Source organism: Ochotona princeps, chromosome 6, assembly GCF_030435755.1.
Source record: "Ochotona princeps isolate mOchPri1 chromosome 6, mOchPri1.hap1, whole genome shotgun sequence".
Classification (NCBI taxonomy): domain Eukaryota; kingdom Metazoa; phylum Chordata; class Mammalia; order Lagomorpha; family Ochotonidae; genus Ochotona; species Ochotona princeps.
This window is the reverse complement of record NC_080837.1, coordinates 87,633,468-87,655,943: the sequence shown is the minus strand read 5'-3', so window position 1 is coordinate 87,655,943 and position 22,476 is coordinate 87,633,468. Positions and strand designations below refer to the sequence as shown.

The 22,476-nt window shown below is 52.4% G+C and overlaps 1 protein-coding gene across 1 annotated transcript in view; it reads right to left on the bottom strand.

Annotated features, from left to right (window-relative positions):
• Positions 1–22,476, bottom strand: part of AGBL1 (AGBL carboxypeptidase 1) — a 508,639-nt gene that overhangs the window by 111,795 nt on the left and 374,368 nt on the right. Inside the window, exon 22 of the mRNA XM_012929213.3 lies at positions 7,493–7,656. Coding sequence (XP_012784667.3) covers positions 7,493–7,656 — 164 coding nt within the window. The remainder of the gene's footprint in view (positions 1–7,492; positions 7,657–22,476) is intronic.

Sequence of the window (22,476 nt, the reverse complement as noted above, 5' to 3'; positions counted from 1 at the left end):
TAATGCTACATGCTTGCCAGACTCTAGAGGAGCCAGGCATCGGGGAGACCCGAAAACACCCGCACCCATGCTTCTGCGTGGCAGAGGGGATGGGCAGCAGACGGAGAGCAGCGGTCACCCTCACTTTATACTTTATTCCCCAAGTGACGGGCTACACTAGCAAGTGAGGGCTTAAACCTTGAGCTGACGGCCGTCGGACTTCAAGCCAGCATAGCGACACACTGGATGGCTGACATTCGGCGCGCTTCTTAATCTCCATGACATTTAATTCCCGTTTGTAGGAGTCAAAGATAATAACAGCAACTGACACGCAGAATTAGTTGCATGATTAAGTGAGATAATACTTCGCCAAGCCTTAGCCCCGCGCCTGGCCTCTGGAGAGGCCTCGTAAATATTTGCGGTGTTATTACTCCATGTAAACATCGACATAGCTGTGATTTTTATGGTCTTATAGTATTCTAGAAAATTAATCAACATCATTCTTTCTTTTTCTGCCACTAGGAATTTGAGTTGTTGTGAAGTACGGGGAGATATTAGTGTCATTCTGTAAATATGCACATTTTAAATATTGTTTTCAGTTCTGTTTATTTTCTTGAGGAGTATTCTGCAAGCGGGAGACCCTGGATCAAATCTGGCTTTATGGGTCTTCCTGAGCAGTGCCAAGTGGCTCTCCAGGGGGAAAGAGCCCGCTTACAGAGCATGGCGTGCTCATTACAGCTCTCCCTGCGTAGACACACCAGCAACTGCTTTCATTACTCTCATTTGCTTATTACAGAACACTCAGCATAAAATCATACCAAAATATTTGATTTTGCCTCTGTTGCTCGTATTGGAACTGTGTTTTGTTCTTCGACCTGCTACCATCAAATGATGCTAAGAATATTCTCAGACATGACATTCTTTGTTTTAAAAATGCTACTTCTTCATTCGAAAATGAGAGAGAGAGAGAGAGAGAGAGAGACCGAACCGTCCCGTCCACTGACCACAGGGACAGGCTTTGTCAGGGTCTCCCTCGTGGCTCCGGGCCTCAAGGACTTGGGCCATCTCCCATTGTTTTCCCAGGCAGGGCACTGGGTCAGAAGCGGAGCAGCTGGGGCATGAAGTCATGCCAGTGCCACTGGCATCCAAGCTGGTGGCTTGACGCGTGAGTCACAGCACAGCCTTCAGGACTTCAGTCCGTGGGCTGTTTTACAAACGCGAATGCAGCTCGGGTGACAGAGCGCCCTGATGGCCAAGTGGCTTTCACTCAGAGCTGGCGGGATCCCTGCAGGTCCGGGGGCCCCTGGGCCTCAGTCCTGTCCTGAGGGGCTGCTGGGATTGCCGTCTCCCTGTTCTGCAGATGTGACAGCACGCATCCTCCCTCGCTTCCCGCGGCTTCTCCTTGACCTCCCCGAGTCCTCACCAAGCACCAGCGCCCCGGTCATGCTCAGCTCACTCACAGTGCAGACCGAGGAACAGGCCATGGCCAGTGCACAGACCAGATCGAGAGCACTCCAGAGTCAAGCACGAACACGGATGGACAGCAACGGAAGGGAAGCCGAGCCGTGAGGGCAGGAGTGCAGCCCAGGAGTGGCCGACATGGGAGTGACCAGCGCGGGACACACAGACACACAGCCTGGCAAAGGTATCAAGGCAGCAGAGAGGAGGGACAGGGCTGGCCCAGCTGTGGGAAATGGTGCCACAAAGCTGGGCTCACCTAGGGGACAGGATTGGGGTGTGTCCACTGTAAACACGTGATAAATGCTGGAGGACTTGATCGTTACACACGCATGCTCGCAGCGAGGTATCCCTGAGTCCCACCAACGTGTAATTTTAGCTCTCAAATAAGAAACACTGCTACAGCGCGTCATTTCAAGAGCTCACAAGCCGCCTGTTTGGAGCTGCTCTCTGGCACAGGTGAGATGAATCCGCGCGGAAACGCAGGAGCGGGTGGCAGGGTGCAGGGCATGGGTCACAGCCCTGGGCTGGGAGCGGCCTGGGGTGCCCCCATCCCCCTTGTCACACACAGGCAGTTATCACGAGGGAAAATACGACGGTTTTCACATAAACAGGTTGCAGGTCACTCACACCTGCTGTGTATGTACTCCAAGTTCAGGTAAACCCTAGGACATTTAGGGTTTATATAAATAGATGGACAGAACAGCGCCCACCCAGCCCAGCCCTGACTCCTGGTGCAGCAATGCACCATGGGAAAATGCCTTTCCCGAGACACTCAAGGCTGGCTAACTGTCAGAAAACTTACGCATGGAACTCGGCTCTATTCCAAGAAACAATCGCTTTTACATACACTAGGGTTATTTTTGTTGTTGTTGCTTTGGTTTTGTTTTTTTAGGAAAATCCACCATCAGTCCTGGTATGTTAATGACCTAAGGATGAGAGGTGACCAACAAGGAAGCTGTTGCATTCATAGGCAAGCTCTGCCCCTTCACCTGGGTCTCAGCCACTCACAGTCAAGTCCACAGGAGGCCCTACTCTGAGAAGCCACAGCCGGGAGACATCCTCACCACGGGACCCTCCAAACAGGCCAAGGGCACGCGAGGAACTAAGCAACGCAACAGCTCAGAGCCAATCTGTGTCTGTCTAAGAAAAGCAGACAAATCCACAGAGATTATTTTAGATAGAGCCAGTGAGTAAGTTCAGAAATTATGGATAAATATACAAATAATACAAAGATTCACTTTACAATGGAGACAACCAGACACGAAAATATCATAAAAAGATACTTTCAGAGCCATAATAAAATCTAAAAACTGAGATTAGAAGTATGTGATGATATAAAAGACATCTTGTAAAAGCTCATATAAAAATGTGCACTATGAATAAACCATGCCTGGATTTCGAAATGTTTTACAACAGAATAAGCAGAAATGTTCCCGTCAGCTTCCTGAAGTGCCCTCCTCGCTAAGAGACGCATGACAGGAAAACAGCATGGACGCCGACGGCACCTGACTGACTAGTGCCAGAGACCTCAGGAGGCGGGAAGCTTCCCATCTGGGGAACATCATACAGGCCACCAGTGAACAGAGCAAGCCAGCCATGGTTTCTACACAGCTCAAGGTCGGTCCCTGTGGGTTACAACTCCCAGGACTGCAACAGAGCGTAGCCCTGGACAGACACCAACAAGGCGGGCTGCAGCATCGGAAACTCCTTATGAGCACGTGCGTGGGGCCAGGGCGCTGTGTGGGTCAGGCCCGTGCTGGGGAGTCCTGCCTGTGCCCCCGACCCCAGCTTCTTGCTGATGTGCTGGGAGGCAGTGGCTGATGGGTCCCTGCACTCACGTGGGAGACCTGGAGGAAGTTCCTGGTTCCTGGGCTTTGATCTGATCAGTCTGGCTGCTGCAGGGGTGTGGAGGGTGGGACACCAGGTGGACAATCTGTTTCTCTCCCTCCCTTATCTCTTCCCCTCATCTGTCTTTCAAATTAAGTTAAAACTGAAGTTTAAAGACATATCCCCATGTTTCTTGAAGTTAAAGTAATTGAGTAGAATATAAAACTAAAAATATATCCGAGAATGTATATATGAGGGTACTTCAAAACATTTATGAAAAAAATGGAATGGAACTAAAGAAAATGGAAAGGAATGGAACTAAAAGATAAATTAATCTTTGTGCAAACAACCTGAAATCCATTCAACATTTTCTAATGCCCATTTTCCCAGGAGACTTTGCAAGCTCCTCCGTAAGTGACTCAGTGACTTCAGCTTTTGCTGGCGATGCTGGCATGCCATCGAGGCAATAGTTTCTAGGATCCAGTTCCCTGCTAGCGTGCCTTGTACCTCAGCAACAGCTGACCAAGTACTTGGGCCCCTGCCACTCCTATGAGGGGACAAGGTAAGCCCCTGGCTCCTGGCTTCAGCCTGGCCCATCCCTGGCCGCATGCCCGTCTGGGCAGTGGAACATAGATCACTTGCTCTTTTGGTCTCTCTCTAAATCCTGTCTTCCAAATAAATAAAAGTTTTCTTAAAAGTAAATAGCTTTAAAGAAAAGATCTCTCATAATATATTATGAACTGCAGTGATAACCAGTGACAAAAGTAGATAACTTAAAACACAAAATGATTAAATAATAAAAATGTAAACGCAGTTACAATACATACAAACATTTATTATAAACCTACCTACCTCAGTTTAGTGTCAGAAACACCAGCATGGGGTTACAGTGAATGTGAGCTTAGCTCTTGCTAAGCTCTGTAGACAGGCTTGTCAAGGGATAAGAACTGGGCCCAACATGAGGTTCAACAGGCTAACCCTCTGCCTCCAAGTGCCAGGATCCTGTGTGGGCACCGGCTCATGTCCCAGCTGCTCCGCTTCCCATCCAGCTCCCTGCTTCTGGCCTGGGAATGCAGTCAAGGACGGCCCAAAGTCTTGGGACCCTGCACCCACGTGGGAGACCTGGAAGAGGCTCCTGGCTCCTGGCTTCATCTAGAGTGAACCAGCAGATGGAAGATCTTTCTCTGTGTCTCTCTTCCTCTCTGTAAATCTGATTTTCCAATAAAAAACAAATAAATCTTGAAAAATAAAGGTAAAGAAACAAAGAGCAAGTTTGATAGATGCCCCTGCTGGAAGCAAGAACACTCAGTGTACACATCTATGTAAGAATTGTAAAAGCAAATGTCAATCCAGAAAAAAAAAATTTGCAATGTGTACAAAAAATATAAATTAACCAACCTTCACGTGCAACATTAAGCTAACTTTAAAAGTGGTGTTTTAAATTAATGTTTAACAAAATAGTGTCAAAAACAGCCAGGACATTTACAAGAAAGTAATTCATGATAAACGATTCTTTTCAAAATTGGAACACATCACATTCTACATTTAAACATCTCCCATGGGCACCTAAAATTTGAAAAAGAAAAAAGATAATCAACTAACCAGTATTTATAAATATAGCACAAGCATTGTTGCTGAGACACTACATGCCTACTCATGGTGGGCAACGATGTGGTTCTACCAGTGATGTGTGGACGTGGTTAGCTGCATGATTAAATACAGCCATGGGGTGCATTCTGCATTTTCCAATTATAATCTCTCATTTAGGAGAATAAAACTGCTTTCAAAAATGAACAGGCATCTTTTTTCATCATTAAAATTATCACTTTTCTCCCAAAATCCATGGACGCATGACTGAAGCATAACTATTGCTATGCTTTAAATGTTTCTTTGTTAATTTTGATTTTATTAGAATGGCAGAGACAGAAAGACAGACATATCCATCCTCTGGTTTACTCCCCAAACATCCTCACGCTGGAGCTGGCCGGGCAGGAGCCTGGCTCCACCGGGTCTCTGGTGTCCGGAGCCGGGCCCCAAGCCTTGCGTCCCAGGGCATGCATGGTCAGCAAGAAGCTGGAATGAGGATGGGAAGAGCTGGGCCTCCAGCAAGCACTCCAAGTGGGAGGCAAGCTTCCCAAGTGGCATGGTAACCACTGTGCCCAGGGCCCACCCCCGCCATTCATCAAACTAAGGACGCACCAGGCTACCTCTCCCTGTGGGGGACCCGGAGCCCTTGACTTGCTGAGCTGCCACTGAGCCCACTCTGCAGCTCAGGTTCCCTGGGGAGAGGGATGGGGTGGCAGTTGGCTCTGCCGAGGAGTCAGAGGCAGGCGGGGGTGAGGGGCCTGTAACTCCAGGTCTGAGGTGACTAAACTGGCAAGACCCCAGCATCAGCAGCCAGTCGTACAGGAGGGCATAGGCAGGGCCGGGTTCACAGAGGACCCCAGTCTCTCCCTGTACCATCGGCAGCCAGCCGTGTGTGAGGAAGGACCCGATCCCAGGAGCTTTGGGATGAATACTCCCAGGAGCCGGGGCGCTGGAGGCCTGCACGGGCTTCCCTGAACTCAAACTGGAGAAGGCCTTTTGAGCAGACTTCCTGTTCTGGTTCATGGGCAGTTAGACCCCTCTGAGCAGCCAGGCACATGAGAGCAGGCTCTGCCAGTAGTCACTCTGTGAGCAGTGGGGGACCCTGAGGGATGCCAGCCCCAGGTGGCTTGGCCCGGAAGTCCATACAGGATCCAGCAGGAGCGTGAGGCACACAGGGCCTGGGCAGGGCAGGGGACATCTGTGATGCTACAACAGGACTCTGGTCCAGGGAGGCACAGGTCTCCGTGCTCCTGGGTACCACATGCCCAGGGAAACACAGGCTCAGCCTGCTCTTGGGGAACCAGGCCCCACGTGCAGTGGAGACTCCAGCCGTGACATCCTTCTGGGCCGGGGCAGCAGCCTGACAGTGCAGTGGAGAGCAACAGGAACCCAGTGCAAATGCAGTGTCCCAGGACAGCCACCTGCTTCTGGGCCGCAGTGCAGGGAAGGCCTGCCCCCAGCGGCCCTGTCCTCTCTGGGGTGCCAGACGAGGGCAGTGACACAGCCCGCTGCTGTCGGCTGCCCTCGCTCTGCCTCCTCCCTGTTCGCCCTCCTCTGCTAGGCTCACGGCCAGAGCAGGCCTCCACAGGACAGGCTCCCACAGGCAATGGCAACCTTGCTCCCTCGCCCAGCACCAGCGCCCAGCCTGGCTGCTCAGTTCCAAGTGGGCTCTGCAGAAAACCCTTCACGTTTACAGAAGGGATATGTTATGGGAGAATCAGTGTGATGGCCGTTGTTTTCTGAGCAATGCCTCCATACTGCCTGTGTGCACACGACACTGCCCCACAGCCCTAGGGGCACAGACACACCATGGCCCCACAGAGCCCTGTGTGTGCACACGGTACTGCCCCACAGCCCTAGGGGCACAGACACACCATGGCTCCACACAGCCCTGTGTGTGCACATGGCACTGCCCCACAGCCCTAGGGGCACAGACACACCATGGCCCCACGCAGCCCTGTGTGTGCACAGCACTGCCCCACAGCCCTAGGGGCACAGACACACCATGGCTCCACACAGCCCTGTGTGTGCACACGGCACTGCCCCACAGCCCTGTGTGTGCACATACCACTGCCCCATAGCCCTAGGGCACAGACACACCATGGCCCCACAGAGCCCTGTGTGTGCACACGGCACTGCCCCACAGCCCTAGGGGCACAGACACACCATGGCCCCACAGAGCCCTGTGTGTGCACACGGCACTGCCCCACAGCCCTAGGGGCACAGACACACCATGGCCCCACAGAGCCCTGTGTGTGCACACGCCACTGCCCCACAGCCCTAGGGGCACAGACACACCATGGCTCCACACAGCCCTGTGTGTGCACACGGCATGGCCCCACAGCCCTGTGTGTGCACACACCACTGCCCCACAGCCCTAGGGCACAGACACACCATGGCCCCACAGAGCCCTGTGTGTGCACACGCCACTGCCCCACAGCCCTAGGGGCACAGACACACCATGGCCCCACAGAGCCCTGTGTGTGCACACGGTACTGCCCCACACTGCCATGTGGGCACCCATCTCCATTTATTGGCTCTTCCAGTTCCTCTGGCAATGGCTCCGCCCCTCTTCTCTGCTAGGCCAGCTACAGCACTCACCGACTGCTACTTGCCCCCTGTGTGGTGGGTGCCTTACCGCTGTAGGCACAGGTCCAGAGCCGCCTCCTCCGAGTCCAGCAGAGCTGCAGCACGGGCTAGAAGATGTTGGCGGCAGCCGGCGGACTTGAGTTCCAGGACGAGGAGGCCCAGGCAGAACATGGCACCCATTTCTTCCAGCTCCCTTGTTCCAAACTGCAAACCCTGCCAGGCACAGAGAGACCCCATGAGCGAAGGGACCCAAGCTGACCGCTGACCTCACAGCCGGCAGCCAGTAGCATCCGCAGCCCCTGCCCTGGGTGTGTTGCAACGTGCTTTGGGATTGGCAGTTCTCAGCCTGGGTTCCCCATCAGAAGCAGAGGTGGGGGCTGAGAAAGTGAAGGGACGAATGCCCCTCCCTCGGTGGTCCAACAGCCATGCTTTCCCACACTTAGAAAGAAGCAGAGCTTTAGAAGCGCACAGAGAGTCATTCCTTTGCCCCTGGGTTGATCACCAGTGCCGAACAATAGGACACTTCTTTCCTCCACACACTGAAGTCAGTAAAAAGAACCCATCTACAAGGACACACTGTGCGCGCACTGGCTCAATGTGCCCACACAGTGTGTGACCCCAGAGCTGACCTTGCCCCCTGCCCGCTCCAAGCCAAGTCCTCTGAAAGTGTGGGCTCAGGCCAGTGAGGGACACAGCTATGAAGATGCTATGGGGGACATCCCAGGTCCCTCAGTGGGAGGGACACCTGGCTCCGGACCCCAGCTTCCTGCCAACGCACCCCTCAGGAGGCAACAGGTGACGGGGCTCAAGTCCCGGGGCCTCTGCCACCTGCGTGGGAAACCCACATGGGGTTCCCGCTGCCAGCTCCCACCCACCCAGTTCCAGAGGCTGTGGGCCTTTGGGGGAAGGGTATCCAGCAGATGGGCCATCATCCTGACTCTCTCTTTGTGTCTTCCAAGTAAATAACAAGTGAGACAGCTCCTTCTAAGCAAACCAGAGCATCAGCCTGCTGTTTCCTGGTCACAGCCTAGGAGGCAGGGACTGCTGGGGCCTGGGGCTTGTAAGGGCAGCAGGCTGGGGCCAGACCTTGTGGGGGCCAGGGGCGGTGCCGGGCGGCCAGGCAGAAGGCAGCGGGGGAGGGGGGCGTGGCCACCAAGTCCATGGCTTTCTGGCCCAGGGCTGTGGGCTTGCTGCACTCCACCAGCCTTCATTTCCTTGTCTGTGAAATGGGGGTCACTCTCTGCCTTTGGGGACACAGACTCTCCCAAGTTCCCGCATCAGGGACCACTATCCACTCAAGTTCTCATTCTCTGCTCCCCATAAAGTCGGCTCTTGGGGAAAATTAAGCTTGGCAACGAAGTCTTCCAGTTTATAAAATGTATTCCACCCTCACCAAAAAATCATAGCACATTTTATTTCTTAAAAAACAGGCCTTCGCCTCCAGACGGCGGTACTGCATGGCAGTGCAGGGGAGGGGGCTGGTAAACGCACCTCCGAAGCCCCCCGGGCAGCGCCACGGACCCTGTTCTCCCCCGTCCTTCTCCTGGCGGCTTGCCTCCTCCAGCGAGGACGGGAAGGAACGCCCTCCTGTCCTAGGGTCCACCTGCACGCGTGGGCGGGGTTCTGCAGGAGTCCTCGTGACGGGCCTGCCTGCCCAAGGGAGAGGTTCCGCCCGGAGAAGTGTGTGTCCCGGCGGCAGCCTGCTTATCTCAGGCCTGGTTGGTGTCATAAAAGGCCAGCCCAGGAGACCTTGACTAATGGACTCGAAACACTTTATTGGCTGTGGGGATTTGGACAAAGCCCTCATTCCATTTTGCTCTCTGCTATTAATCTCTCTTTACTGCTCTATTCTCCTCGCTGTCACACAGCATCAGGAACGTGTGCTCATCTCCCTTCAGCCCCAGTCCCCGGCCTGGAAGCAAGGCTGGCAAGGCCCAGCAGCAGCTACTTCGTGTAGCCTCACCCACCTGCTGCATGGCACAGCCTCATGCGGGGCAGACAGGGAAACCAGAGCTGAGGTGGGGCAGGGTGAGACACCCACCTGCTGGGTGTCAGTGGGTGGCAAGCTCCTCATGTGCCCGTCGCAGGACTGCGCCCGTCACGGTCCCGCACACATGTGCTGTGCCTCAGGTGGGTCTGTGTTTACCAGGGCACTCATCCTCATCTCCAGACGTGACATGGGAAAGCAGGAGACCGAGTGTGGATATCCGCCCTCAGTTAGGTGGACACTGGGCAGGAAGTGCACACACAGGATGGTTTGTGTGCGGTGCCAGTGACTAGAGATGCGACACTCTTGTGCCCTGGTTCAGGGGTCGCTGGAAATTTTAATGATGAAAATTCTCACTCTAGTGACCCGGATAAATAGGCTTCCCTTTGCACATGTCAGGAATGGGGGAGAGTAGATGGCCAATGTCATTATTTCAGCAATGAAGAGCAGAGCCACAGCCGGTGTCCCTGTCCTGGTTCTCACCATGGCACGGTGCCATTCAAGTGAGTCTGGATGGTGAGCTGTGTGCCAGGCTGCATGCTGGAAGCTGGTAAGTACCACATTACCTGAAGGAGGCGTGGCCTGACTCGCACCTTCGGGAAGTCGCTCAATAATATTTGACATGGAAATGTCACTTCAGGGAGCCCGTCCTAATGAACCGGCTCAAAATCAAGTGAGACTAGGTGCACACAATGCCAAGTAGGCCAGTGTAATAAGCAATGACCAAAATCTGAGAGAAATAAAACCCTAAATGACTAATAAGGAAGGAATGACTAAGGACATTACAGTGGGATAAATTTGATGGAACGTAATGAAGTCATTAAAATGATAATTACAACAACCATTTAGTAATATGAAACTGCTCATGATTTAATGATAGAGCAAGATCCAGGCGTGTCTTCAAGTGATTTATGGTGAAGATGTGACATGAAAAGCGGAAGTGGCTACTCCTCACACCCCCCCCCATCCAGACGTTACTGCTGACATTAGTCAATAAAATACATGCGTAGGAGAAGGGTTTAATATTCTTATCAAGAGAACATTCATGAACCTGGCACAATGACTAAATCCTCACCTTGCAAGTACCTGAATCCGGTATGAGTGAAGTTCATGTCCCAGAACTTCCAGTTCCCATCCAGCTCCCTGCTTGTGGCCTGGGAAAGCAGTCAAGGATGGCCCAAAGTTTTGGGACCCTGCACCCGTGTGTGACACCTGGAAGAGGCTCCTGGCTCCAGGCTCCGAATCGGCTCAGCTCCACTATTGTGGCCACTTGGGGTATGAACCAGTGAAACGAGGATCTTTGTGTCTCCTGTTTCACATAAATATGATCTGCCTTTCCAATATAAATAAGTCTCAGAGAGAGAGGGAGAGAGAGAGAGAACACACCTTTTAAAACTGTCAAGGCATTACTGCTGCGGGGAGAATGTTTCAACAACTCTCCTGTAGCAGTGGATGGATATGAGAGTTCCCATCAGCTGTCTGCAGGTTTTTCTTGTCCTTGACACTATGGCATAAATGTGAAAATGTACCTTCGTGTAGGTTACTTGCAATCTGCTGACATGCACACTGGCCACTTGCAGGGATTCTAGAACATCCCTGCAGCCTTCTGAAGGCTGCGTGTCCTGCTGGCTGTCAGGGGCTAGTGCAGGCACAGCTCAATAAACCTCTGCTCCGGGCCTCTCTGCCCTACACCCTCACTGTGCTTTCTGTGTCTTCTTCCCGAGGAACAGACAGCAGCAGCATTCCCTTGTCATAATTCTCTCTGCAGCTGTGTTGGATCGGCTTCCTGATTTACCACCCAGAGATGCTCTTCAAGAAGCATAGTGGTTTCCTGTCATGCTACCACAATATTCCGGCATGGATACTCTTTCCAGAAAACATTGGACAGAGAAATTTTGCTTTTAAAAGTTGATAGTATAGGTCAGTTTATGAACTGCTTTGTAATTTAATTCATGAATTAATTTCAGAACCTTGACTTTGGCTATGGTGTCCTTTCCTATCAGAAAACCTAACCCTGACCCTAAAGCTAACCCTAACCCTGACCCTGACCCTAACCCTGACACTGACCCTAACCCTGACACTGACCCTATCCCTAACCCTAATCCTGACCCTGACCCTAACCCTGACCCTGACCCTAACACTGACCCTGACCCTAACCCTGACCCTGACCCTAACACTGACCCTGACCCTAACCCTAACTGACACTGACCCTAACCCTAATCCTGACCCTGACCCTGACCTTAACACTGACCTTAACTCTAACCCTTTCTTAACCCTGACCCTATCCCTTACCTGAACCTGAACCCTAAACCTAAACCCTAACCCTAACCTGAGCCCAAACCCAAACCCTAACTGCAGCCTGAACCCTAACCCTGACCCTGACCCTAACCCCTAACCCTAACTCTGACCCTAACCCTGAACTCATGACTTCCTGCCCACTGTTCCATCAGGACCACCATGTTTGAGGACTCTGGGGCTAAGCTGCCTGTCAGAGCTGGGATCACACACCTGCCTGGGGGAGGGTCACACTGCAGAAGTGGGAATGACGCTACAGCCAAAGCATCACCAAGACCAGGGAGAAATGAGACCTGTAACAAGCGAGCGCCCTGCCGCTGCAGGTTCACCAACAGAGAGAGCCAGGGGCACGTCTTGTTCCTGGGCCTCAGGGTACTTGATGCTGCTGACACTGAGAGTACCAGAGGCTGCCCCAGTCAGGTGGAAAACCGTATTTCTGAATTAAAACAAAACCAGACAGTCTTCACAGACTGTTCCATGGCAGAGAAGACCACTTCAAGGAATCAACTGAGAACTGTATGAGGAGGGCGTGGCTGCTAGCACAGAGAAGGGCCAGCAGGACACAGGGAGGCCTGCACTCCAGGGCTGCACTGGAGCATCCCTGGAGAGCGCCCCTAGCGGCCCAGCAGGAGCACAGCCGGCACAGCCCCTTGAGGTCTCTGTCCTCCCTCGCTGCCCCGGCAGCAGGGCGGGGGTCCAGCCCTAACACTGAGTGACGCCTGGAGTGCGAATTCCAGGGCTTGCAGGCTGTATCTCCAAACTGAGATGACGAGCCAACGTTGCCCCAACCCTCACTCCAGATTCAAGCAGAGGTGGAACTAGTAGGCACCCCCATTGTTGCAAGAAGTCCCCAGAGCCAGTGTGCCTGGCAGGGTGAGAGCTAGCCCCTCTGCACCCTCGGCACAGTCCAGGGACATCCCCTAATGTCCCAACACCCAGTCCCATGGGACCCAAGGACACCCAGCACATCTCAAGGCACAGGGCTCTGGGGCCGTGGCACAAATTCCAGTGTTACCCTCGTATGTCCTAGGGGACCTGGGGTTGGGCCTTCTGTGTCAGTCGGTGCTATAATCCCTAGTCACATTCACCTGCCTACAAGGCCTGGGGCTACTACTCCAGACCCTGTTTCCAGTGCACTCTTGCTACTATAATCTAGGCACAGCTGGGGTCCTGGGGACACACCCAGGCACCTGGAGGAGGCCCCCAAAATCACACCCGGGTCTGTGACCACCAGGACATAGGGAAAGGACTGCACCCAGATCCCAGGACCCCAGAGCAATTGGTGCCATCAGCCCCCGTGTCACCTAGACAGGACTGTGTGTCCCAGGCACTAGAAATGTGGTGACAGCCATTACTCCGGCCGCTCCCATACCAGTGAAACAGACATATGTACGGAGCCTGCAGCCACAGATCTCTGGAACCCCCCCCAACACAGAGTCACATCACATGCCTGAACACTGCACACTGCTGGTTCCATTCCAGCACAGGACACACTCTGGGCTCACCAACCCAAAGCCAAGGCAGTGAGCCAAGTGACATGCCACATCCTAACTCAACAGACTCCAAAACGAAGACGTTATCCTTTCGCCAGCTGCGCACCCAAACACGAACAGACACAAGAAACACGGCAGGACAGGCTGGAAGGGACACAAAGGTTCCCTAAGCAAAGAGGAACCTGCACAGTGCCTGAAAAATGACTCAAAACATTGATTCTAAGTAAACTCAGTGAGAAGCAAGCGCATACAGATGGACAATTCAACAACGCAAGAAAAATAATGAAAGCTCAACAGAGATCCAAATCATTGAGAAGAATCATTCAGAAATTTTCGAACTGAAAACTTCAATCAATGACATAAAAGTTGCATTAAGAGACTGAACAATGAGAAGACAAAGAATTTCTAAGCTATTAGTTGCTTTTTTGAAATGACACATTCAGAAAAAATAAGAGGAAATTAATGAGTGGGAGAGGCTCTGATACACATGTGACACTGTTACATAAACAAATATTTGCAGTGTGAACATGCTGGAAAGAGAAAACAATGGAAAAGGCATTGAGAACTAGTAAGTGACATAATAGATGAAAAATGTCCACATTTTGAAAGAAAAGTGTGGATACTGTGAAACACTAGCTCCAAAGACACAGCAAAGAAAACAAAGGATCCTGCCCATGGTCAGATCTACGAGCAGGCATGACGAACCAGGAAACTTCAGGATGGACAGCAGGACCCAGACGGGAGGAAGAATACAGAAGGCGAAGCAGTTAACAAAAGGAGAGGAATGAGTTCACACTGTAGGTATTGATGCACAGTGTAAACGGATTAAATTCTGTCATGGAGAGAAACAAGCTGGCCATATGGACAGAAGAATGGCATCTGTGGGGCTGACACAATGGCTCAACTGCAGGCACCGAGTGGGTGCTGCTTCATGTCCCGGCTGCCCTGCTTCCATCCAGCTCTCTGCTTGTGGCCTGGGAGAACACTGGAGGACAGCCCAAAGCCTCGGAACCCTGCACCCGTGTGGGAGACCTGGACTTCAGATGAGCTTAGCTCCAGTTGGTGTAGCCCTGTGGGAAGTGAGCCAGTAGATGGAAGATCTTACTCTGTCTCTTCTCTCTATAAATCTGCCTTTCCAATAAAAATAAATAAAATTTTTTAAAAGAAAGAAGAAAACTGAACTCCAAGCATGCGGTGCATTAAAAAGCAAGACATTGATGATTCGGATGTATTAATAGAAGAAGTACGGGAAGACCCAGTGGTGCAACAGGTGCATCCCACGTCGGAGTGCCAGCCACTCTGCTTCTTCCCAGGCTTCCTGGAGATGACCCTGGAGCACGCAGTGGGTCACCACGCACAGGCTCAGACCCCTGCACCTCACTGGAGACCCAGCAGGTTCTGGGAGAATCCTGGAACATGCAGTGACTTACGACCCACAGACTCAGGCCCCTGCATCTCACTGGAGACTCCGCAGGTGTCTGTCATTGACCTGCTGCTGCTGTAGGGCCATGGACAGTGAACCAGCAGATGAAAAACATGTCTCTTTCTGCCTTTCAAGCAAGCAAATAAATCCACTTTAAAAAAAGAAGCTGTGATTCTATATATACAGAGAAATAAACTCTCATGCGATGATAGTTGGGGATTTTCACACCCCATGGCCATCAATGGGCAGGTCATTCAAAAAGTAAGTCAGCAAGAACACATCTGGGTTGGGCCAGACCACAAACGCAATGTGTCTAACAGACACTTGCAGAACATTCCACCTGCAGCTACAGACCACACGCTCACCGGGGGGGCGGCGCAGCCACGGACCTCATGCTCACCGGGGCGGTGCAGGAAGCTCCATTTTCCAGGTGAAGCACACATTAGCACACAAGCCAAGCCTTGGTCGGTTCGTACAAGCCAGAATTCTGCACCAGCTTTGACCACAGCCGAATACAACCAGAAATCAAGAATGCCAGAATGCTCACAGCCACGAGAAATACAGCATGTTTCCAACTAACTGACAGAGCTGGAAAAACTCAAAAGGAAACAAGCAGCCCCTCAAAGAAACGAGAATGAAATTGATGGGATCCAACAAGACCCAGATAGGCTCTAGTGTGGGGGATTTTAGAGCAATGATTAAATATACTTAAAAAAGATGAATTCCAAATAAAGAATCGTACGACGTGCCCGAGGAACATAGAACAAAAAGAACAAACAAAAACTCCAAATTGGCAGGAAGAAAGAAGGGCCAGGCAAAAACACATAAAATGAAACCTGAAAAAGTTACAGAAGCTCAAGAGACAAAACAGGCAAAGTTCTATCCGGACAAAAAACAAACAAAAAAAGAGAGATGGAAAATGGAACGTCCAACTAAAACCACCGAAATAAGAAAGAACACTATAAATTAATGTAGAAAACAACATGTTAACAAATTCAAAAAGCATGAGAACTTGAAGAATTGGATAAACTCCTGACCACAGACCATTCACAAAGATTGTATTGAGAGGGTGCACCCTGGGCAGGTGCCGTGGCACAGTGAGCTAAGCTGCTGCCTGTGATGCTGACATCCCTTCTAGGGGCAGAGGTTCAAATCCTGGCTGCACCAGAGGGTCATCAAGGAAGCGGGCGCCCACGGGAGGCTTGACAACGTCTCTGGCTCCTGCCTTTGGCCTAAACCTCTTACAGCCATTGTAGGTAAGTAAATAAATAGATCTTCGTAAACAAAGAAAGAATAGCTAATCCAAACAGAACAAAAACAAGTAATAAAAGTGAAGCAGTGATTAAACATTTCCATCAAAGAAAACACCACGCCTACTGGATTTATAACTGATTTTTACAAAACAGCTCAAGAACTAACTCCAGTAATTCTAGAATTATCCCAAACAATTAAACACCATTGAACGTCACCAACCTTGTTTTAACAGTGCCTGTAGCACCTTGAGAGAAAAAGCAATGAATGACAAAACAGTAAGCTACATTGAAACTAGGTGAAAGAAAAAATCTCCACAAAATATTAGCAAATAAAACCCAGCAGAACATCAGACAAGCCACATGCCACAAGCAAGTAAAATGTACCCGATGTGCAAGGATGGTTCAACAGTCACAAAACAGGAAGCGTAAGAATTGCCAACAAAGAAAGGCAAGCCTGGGGCCCTCTCCACAGATGCAGTAAAGGCATCGAGAAGGCTTGGCAGGTCCCTTGAAAGCTCTCAGCAAAACAGAATCCAAGGGTGAGACGCAGGCCACAGGCCACATGAACACACCGGGCGCCGACGACCTGTGGGACGGGCACATCTTAACGCGGTTCCCTTGCCGTGTGCACTAAGACAAGGATGCCAACTTTCAATACCTTTGTTCACGTTCAAAACATGGCATAGGTAAAAATAATTATGGCATATGGTTGAATGAGCACATGCTCTAAGAACAGCACGGGGTCGGGTGGATTTTCTCAGGAAATCCAGTAATGTGGAGGCCGTGCCACTGCTGAGAGCTCTGGAGGCGGGGACCTGCGCCTGAATGCTGACAGAGCCGGAGCACGGGTGCCCTCCGTGCACGTGGGTACAGGCCGGGCCCGAGCTCCGTCACTCACTGTCCAGGCTTGGGGACGCTATCCGTGCTTCCAACGTTCTCTGTCACACAACAGAAACAGGATCCTAGCCATCATTGCCACAATAACACTCAGCTCCTTTCCAAAGCATAACTCAGAGTGTGTAGTCTCAGGCCAGTGTTTCTAAGTTTCTCTCCTCAGCTCACCGAAGACCAGTAGTTAAAACCACGCATGTTCTCGAGTGTAGCTTTCTCTTTGTTGAAGCTGTGGCCCAAAGTGTGGCCTACTTTCACACACTCTTATTTACCGCCATCTGAAAAGTTCCAGATAATCCAATAAGATTAGAAAAAAATGAGTCATGCACATTAGAAAATAAGGAATCACATTATCATTATCCGAAGGCTGATTATATACTAAAACAAGCCAAGGGAGCCAGCCAAAACACAAACTCATCTACCAGATAGCAGGCAGGAATTGAGCGAGTAGGCAGGGCTACAAATTAAATATATAAAAATCAATTTTCTTTCAATAAACTAGCAAAATAAATTATTAAATATAATAAAAATTCCATTTGGAATAGAAACACAGCTATAAACTATCTGAGAATGGGAATTAGTAATAAGCATTGAAGGGTTACATGATACATCCCAGGACTCCACCGGGAGACAACAAGAAAAATTTAAACAAATGGAGAATTGCACTGAATTCTGGGAAAACAAGTCCCAGGCCGCGCAGGATCAGTTCTCTTCAGGTCAGTCCTTGGAAGCACAGGAAATCGGAACGCCAACAGGGACTATCCGATTTGCTAAACCAATTCTGCTTTGGAAGAATACACAGGGAGAATGTTCCAGAATGAAAGGCAAACTCCAACAAACGAGGTCTCCCCCTAGGGAGGAGAAAACCCATGCTGCACATACAAGAGCGAAGCACTCTGGTGTTGATGCCAGGAGAGCACCCAAAGCAGCAAGGCCTGGGCCCAGCGTGAGTCGGCTCGCAGGGAAGGTACTCACTGGGTCACCAGGGAAGGGGCTCAGTGAAGACCAGGTCACTGCGTCATCCAGGGGGGAAATACTACCACAATATAAACACAACTGTTAACTAAAGGGCTCTTTTTCAAACACTGGATGTCACGCCATGCATTTTATCATGTTCCAAGCAAGAGAAGGGCTTTCCGTTCTCCAAGAGGGCAGACAAGAATGACTGAGTCAGTGAAATCCGGGTAGACCCGGGCCAGCAGAAACACGTCAAACTGAACCGGAACAGACACAGCCAGTGAGAGAAAACAGCCAGCCTTCCAGATGCCAGCCTCCCAGGGATGCCAGCCTTCCAGGGATGCCAGCTGTGGGCCGGAAGGGAGCCTAAGAGCAGGGTTTGCTTCTGAGAGCAGCCCCAGCCTTGGCCTCCAGCGCACCTGCTGCCAGCCACCAGCCCATGCCAGCACCAACCAAGCAATCTCATGACACAGCACTGTGGAGTGCCAGAGGAACATGGGGCAATGTCCCTGAGGCTTGAGGAAGCTCTGCCTCCCATTAATCTGAAGACATGATCACAGGAAAACCCTACCGGTGCAGCAATGTCCTACTAGTGGGAAGAACTTGAGCAGGGTCCCATCATAGAATGTGGGCGGTGACACTGCTGGGGTGGGTGCTGGTACAGGAAACATTCACTGCCTGGGCTCAAAGAGGCCCCCTGGCTTAAAAACCCGAAATCGTATACAAGCATGCCTCCAATTCTTGGTGGGAATGAGCGCTGAAGATGAACTTAGGTTGGTTCAATTTTGTTTTTCAATCCGTGCTTGGATTTCCCATAGCCCTGAAGCACGCCGCACGTTAACTGTGGCTACAAAGGCATGGCAATCGGAAAGGCTGAAGAGCTTTCTATGTGTGTATTCCTTATTTTCTAATGAAGACTAATATTGAAGAGGCCACTGTGAGTTGCAGGGCTTCATTGGCCACCTGTGACAGCTGCCCCTCTGTGAGGGCCAGCTCCCGTCCAGCAGTGAGCAGTGGTTGGAGAGCTGGGGCACCTGCGCCCACGTGGGAGACTTGGAGGCAGTTGCTGGCTCCTGGCTTTGGCCCGGCCCCGCCCTGGCGTTGCTCTCCTGGGGGACGGCTCAGCGGACGCAAGACCGCTCTATCTTTTGGCCTGTTTCTCCCTGTCTCAGTCCCTCTGCCTTTCAGATACACAAAATTAGTGTTCAAAAAAAAAAGTAAAAAGAACTCCGGAAGCAATGCTTGCGAGCCTGGCATTATGTAACACAACTGAATTAATGTTACTTTATGGAATACATGATTTTAGGTTGTAAGTAAAATTAAATTTAAATTAACTTTTATACATCATTAAATTTAAATTAGGCATTTTAATCCCAATATTTGATAATGACAGGGGGCAGGGAGATTCTGGCTGGGCCTGCGTGGGTTCCTGGGACTCCCCTCCCGCCCCGCACTCCCCGGCTGCCTTCTTCCTCCTGGGGCCCTGGCATGCAGCTGCCTGACCCTTGGTGGTCACTCTGGACCAGCACAGATGTAGCAATGGGATCATGGCCCCAGGGAGACTTTCAGAAGCTTCACAAAGCGCCCAAGTGAGTAGAGACGCAGGGCCAGGGCCCAGCCATGGGAGCAAACGGTCAGCAGCAGCTCTGAGAGGCTGCAGCCCCGGCCATCCCCTTGTGCGGGACCTTCCCTGGGTGAGGAGCTGGTCAAATCCACCCTACAGCATGCAGGGCCCCAGCACCAGTGAGGACCTCTGTGGCTGCTCCCCCAGGAGCGATCAGTGCAGGTCAATGTGGGCCAGAGAATGAACGTGAGCTGGCTTGAGGCTTGGGCAGGCTCCAGCCTGCTTTGTAAACATATAAGCAGGCAGTGCCTTAAGCTGAGGTGATGGCAGGAAGCATGGGTCAACTAGGGAAGCCCAGGGTCTGTGTGGATGCACAGGGCGGCTCTGATGGCCAGCACGCGCCGGACAGCCCCGTCAGGTCCAGGGCCTCCTCGCTGTGCAGCCGGCACCCAGAGTCCCGTTCCCAGATTGCTTGTTCCCTTCCCCAGCTCTCAGCCAGGCTCTCCAGGTTGGCATCAGTGCAGGCTTGGGCACAGCAGGAGGCCTCCATCTCTGCCTCCAGCCTGTGGCCCTGCACTCCCCTCCCTTTGATCTGCTGGCTCTGGCCATCACTTCTAAGGCCTGCCTGGGGCCATGCTGGGCCTGGTTAGCAGGCACCTGCTATGCAGGTCTGAGTCCCAGTGCTCTCTCTGGCCTGATTTTGAATTTTGCTTCTAGTGCTGCGGGTTCGGGGAGGGTGCAGGCTGCTGCCCCTTGGTGCCCAGGTGTTCCAGGTGTGGCACTGGGAGCCTTACCTGGGATCTGACCAGCCAGAATCACAAGAGGGGAGAGAGTAGGTGGGCACAGACACAGTGCTAACACAGCTGTAGCCACATTTAGCACCCTCACAGTCAGTGCACTGTGTCATGCCAGTCCTTGTCCGGGGTACCACAGCAGGCAAGCGGCTGAGCCAAAAATCAAACTGTTCCATAAGAAGGGCTGGCATGGCCCTACAGCTGCAGTGCCACCTTCCCCATGCCCATGGCATCCTTGCATCCCTGCGGGCTGCTGTCCTGCGGATGGCTGCCAGCAGGTTTGGTGGGTGAGGGGAAGGGTGCAGTTGAAATCCCTGTCTCTCTGAGTCTAGCCTGCACAGCACGGGCTACAGATCAAAAGCCTGCACTTCATGCTTTCAGTGAATTAAGAGGCTCAAGCCAATAGGAGAATGAATCTCAGGACCTCTCATGCTTAGGGCTGACTTTGTGGGAGGAGGGAGCACCAGGATGGCACCCATGGGTGCCCAGAGACCATGAGGGTCGATGCCCTTCTCCCCCAACAGGATCTCCAGTGTGCCGAGTCCAGCCCAGGCAGCACAATGAACCACACCCGCTCTTCCTGCCCAGGGCTGCAGCCTCACAAGCCGGAAAGACAACAGGGTGGGAAGGCAGCACAGCCTGGAGGCAGAGCAACCCCCAACAGTCCAGCATGTGCACATGGAGGGCGCCGTGTCCACCAGGACCACAAAGCTGGGCCACGGGTGTCTGCCTCCCCACAGATGTGCAAATGTCACTCATATGGCTCGGTCACCTCGCCTCGTGGAAATCTGCTTGCACTTCACCTGGTCGATTTGATGTGGCTCCAACCCTGAGAGGCCCCACGGTGAGCAGTGACAGGAGGGTGCCCATGGCCTGTATGCCTCTACAATTAAAGCTCTTGGTTGGGTGAGATAAAAGCATGGTATTCCAATGACAGTAATTTTCACAGAAAGTAGAAACTAAATGCAAGAGAGAAAACTCAGAGCTTGTAGCAAAGAAGAGAAAAATGACACCGAAGGGAAGTGGTCAGCTGCTTAGAAAGGGAGAAGTCACCCGGCCAGCGCCCAGGGACCTCCTGCTCTCAGGGGTCTGCTCTCTGCCGAACCTGCAACCAGCACAAACCCTCTGCAGCCATGGCTTTAATACCTGAGCGCTCCCGGGATGCCAGCCGCCCTGGCACGCTGCTCTGTTCACACCCCCCACCTGTCCAGGCTTGCTTGGAAGGCACCTGTCCCATGGCTCTCGGTTCAGCCGACCCACTGCCCTTGGCACACTGCTCTGTTCACACTGCCTGCCCGTCCCAGGCTTGCTTGGAAGGTACCTGTCCCATGGCTCTCGGTTCAGTCGACCAGCCACAGCTTCCAGGTGTTGGCAAAGTCTCAGACTTCTGCCTCACTGGGATGCGTTTCGGGCAGAGGCTGACAGACACTGGGATGCCCGTGTCCCACGGCCCAGTCCCCAGGCTCCACGCCTCACTCCCTCCTGCATTCCTGTGGCCTCTCAGAGCAGCGAGGGAGGCTTGAGTGCCTGTTGCCCGCTGCCAGTCGGGGCAGCACCAGAGTCCCTGGCCACTGCTCCCTGGCCCTCGCAAGCACCCAGGAACGAATCACCAAGCAGCAAGTCCCTCTGCGTGTCTCTGTCTCCTCACCTCTCACATGAATGGATTTTGAACGTCTGGCTTTACCACCTGGTCCATCAATGCCTGTTGTGGTTCGGAGCAAGGTCCCTCTCTATCACATCTCGGTGCCCACAGCTATACAGACGGAATCAGCAGCCGGTTCCACACAATGGCCAGGTCAGCATCCCCTCCCATCAAGCGGGCAGCCCTTCTCAGTGGCTCTCTGCCCACACTTCTCCTGCAGGTCAACTTCTGGGCACGTGGACAAACGGGGGCTAGCATCACTCTCCAGGGCACACACCAGCGAGAGGTGGGCAGTCCTGGCAGCTGGGTATCCAGCTGATATGTGGCACCCCGGCTGGCACTAGCCCTAGAGTCCTCAAGAGAGCCAGCCACCAAGTGGGGCTCCTTATCTCACTTGGCGCACAGTTGTTGAAAGTGACATGAGCTGAGGATAAGCGGTCCCCAGGCACCTAGGACAGCAACGGCTTCCCGTTGGTGGTCACCTGCCCTAAATCGCCAAGCTGGACATATGTCCAGCCCCACCCCCAGGGCCAGGCTCCTCTCACCCAGACACTGCAGCCGTGCCCCTGGGGCCCTGGCCCCCACACCCTCTGGGGGGCAGGTCAGTGCACATGTCCTCAGGCTCATCAGTCCTGTGTGAGCGGGCTCAGGAGGCCACAGGGCGGCGGTGGGACACCCCACGTAGTAGTGGCTTGGGGCCACGTACAGGCCGGCACAGCCAAGCTGCAGGTCTC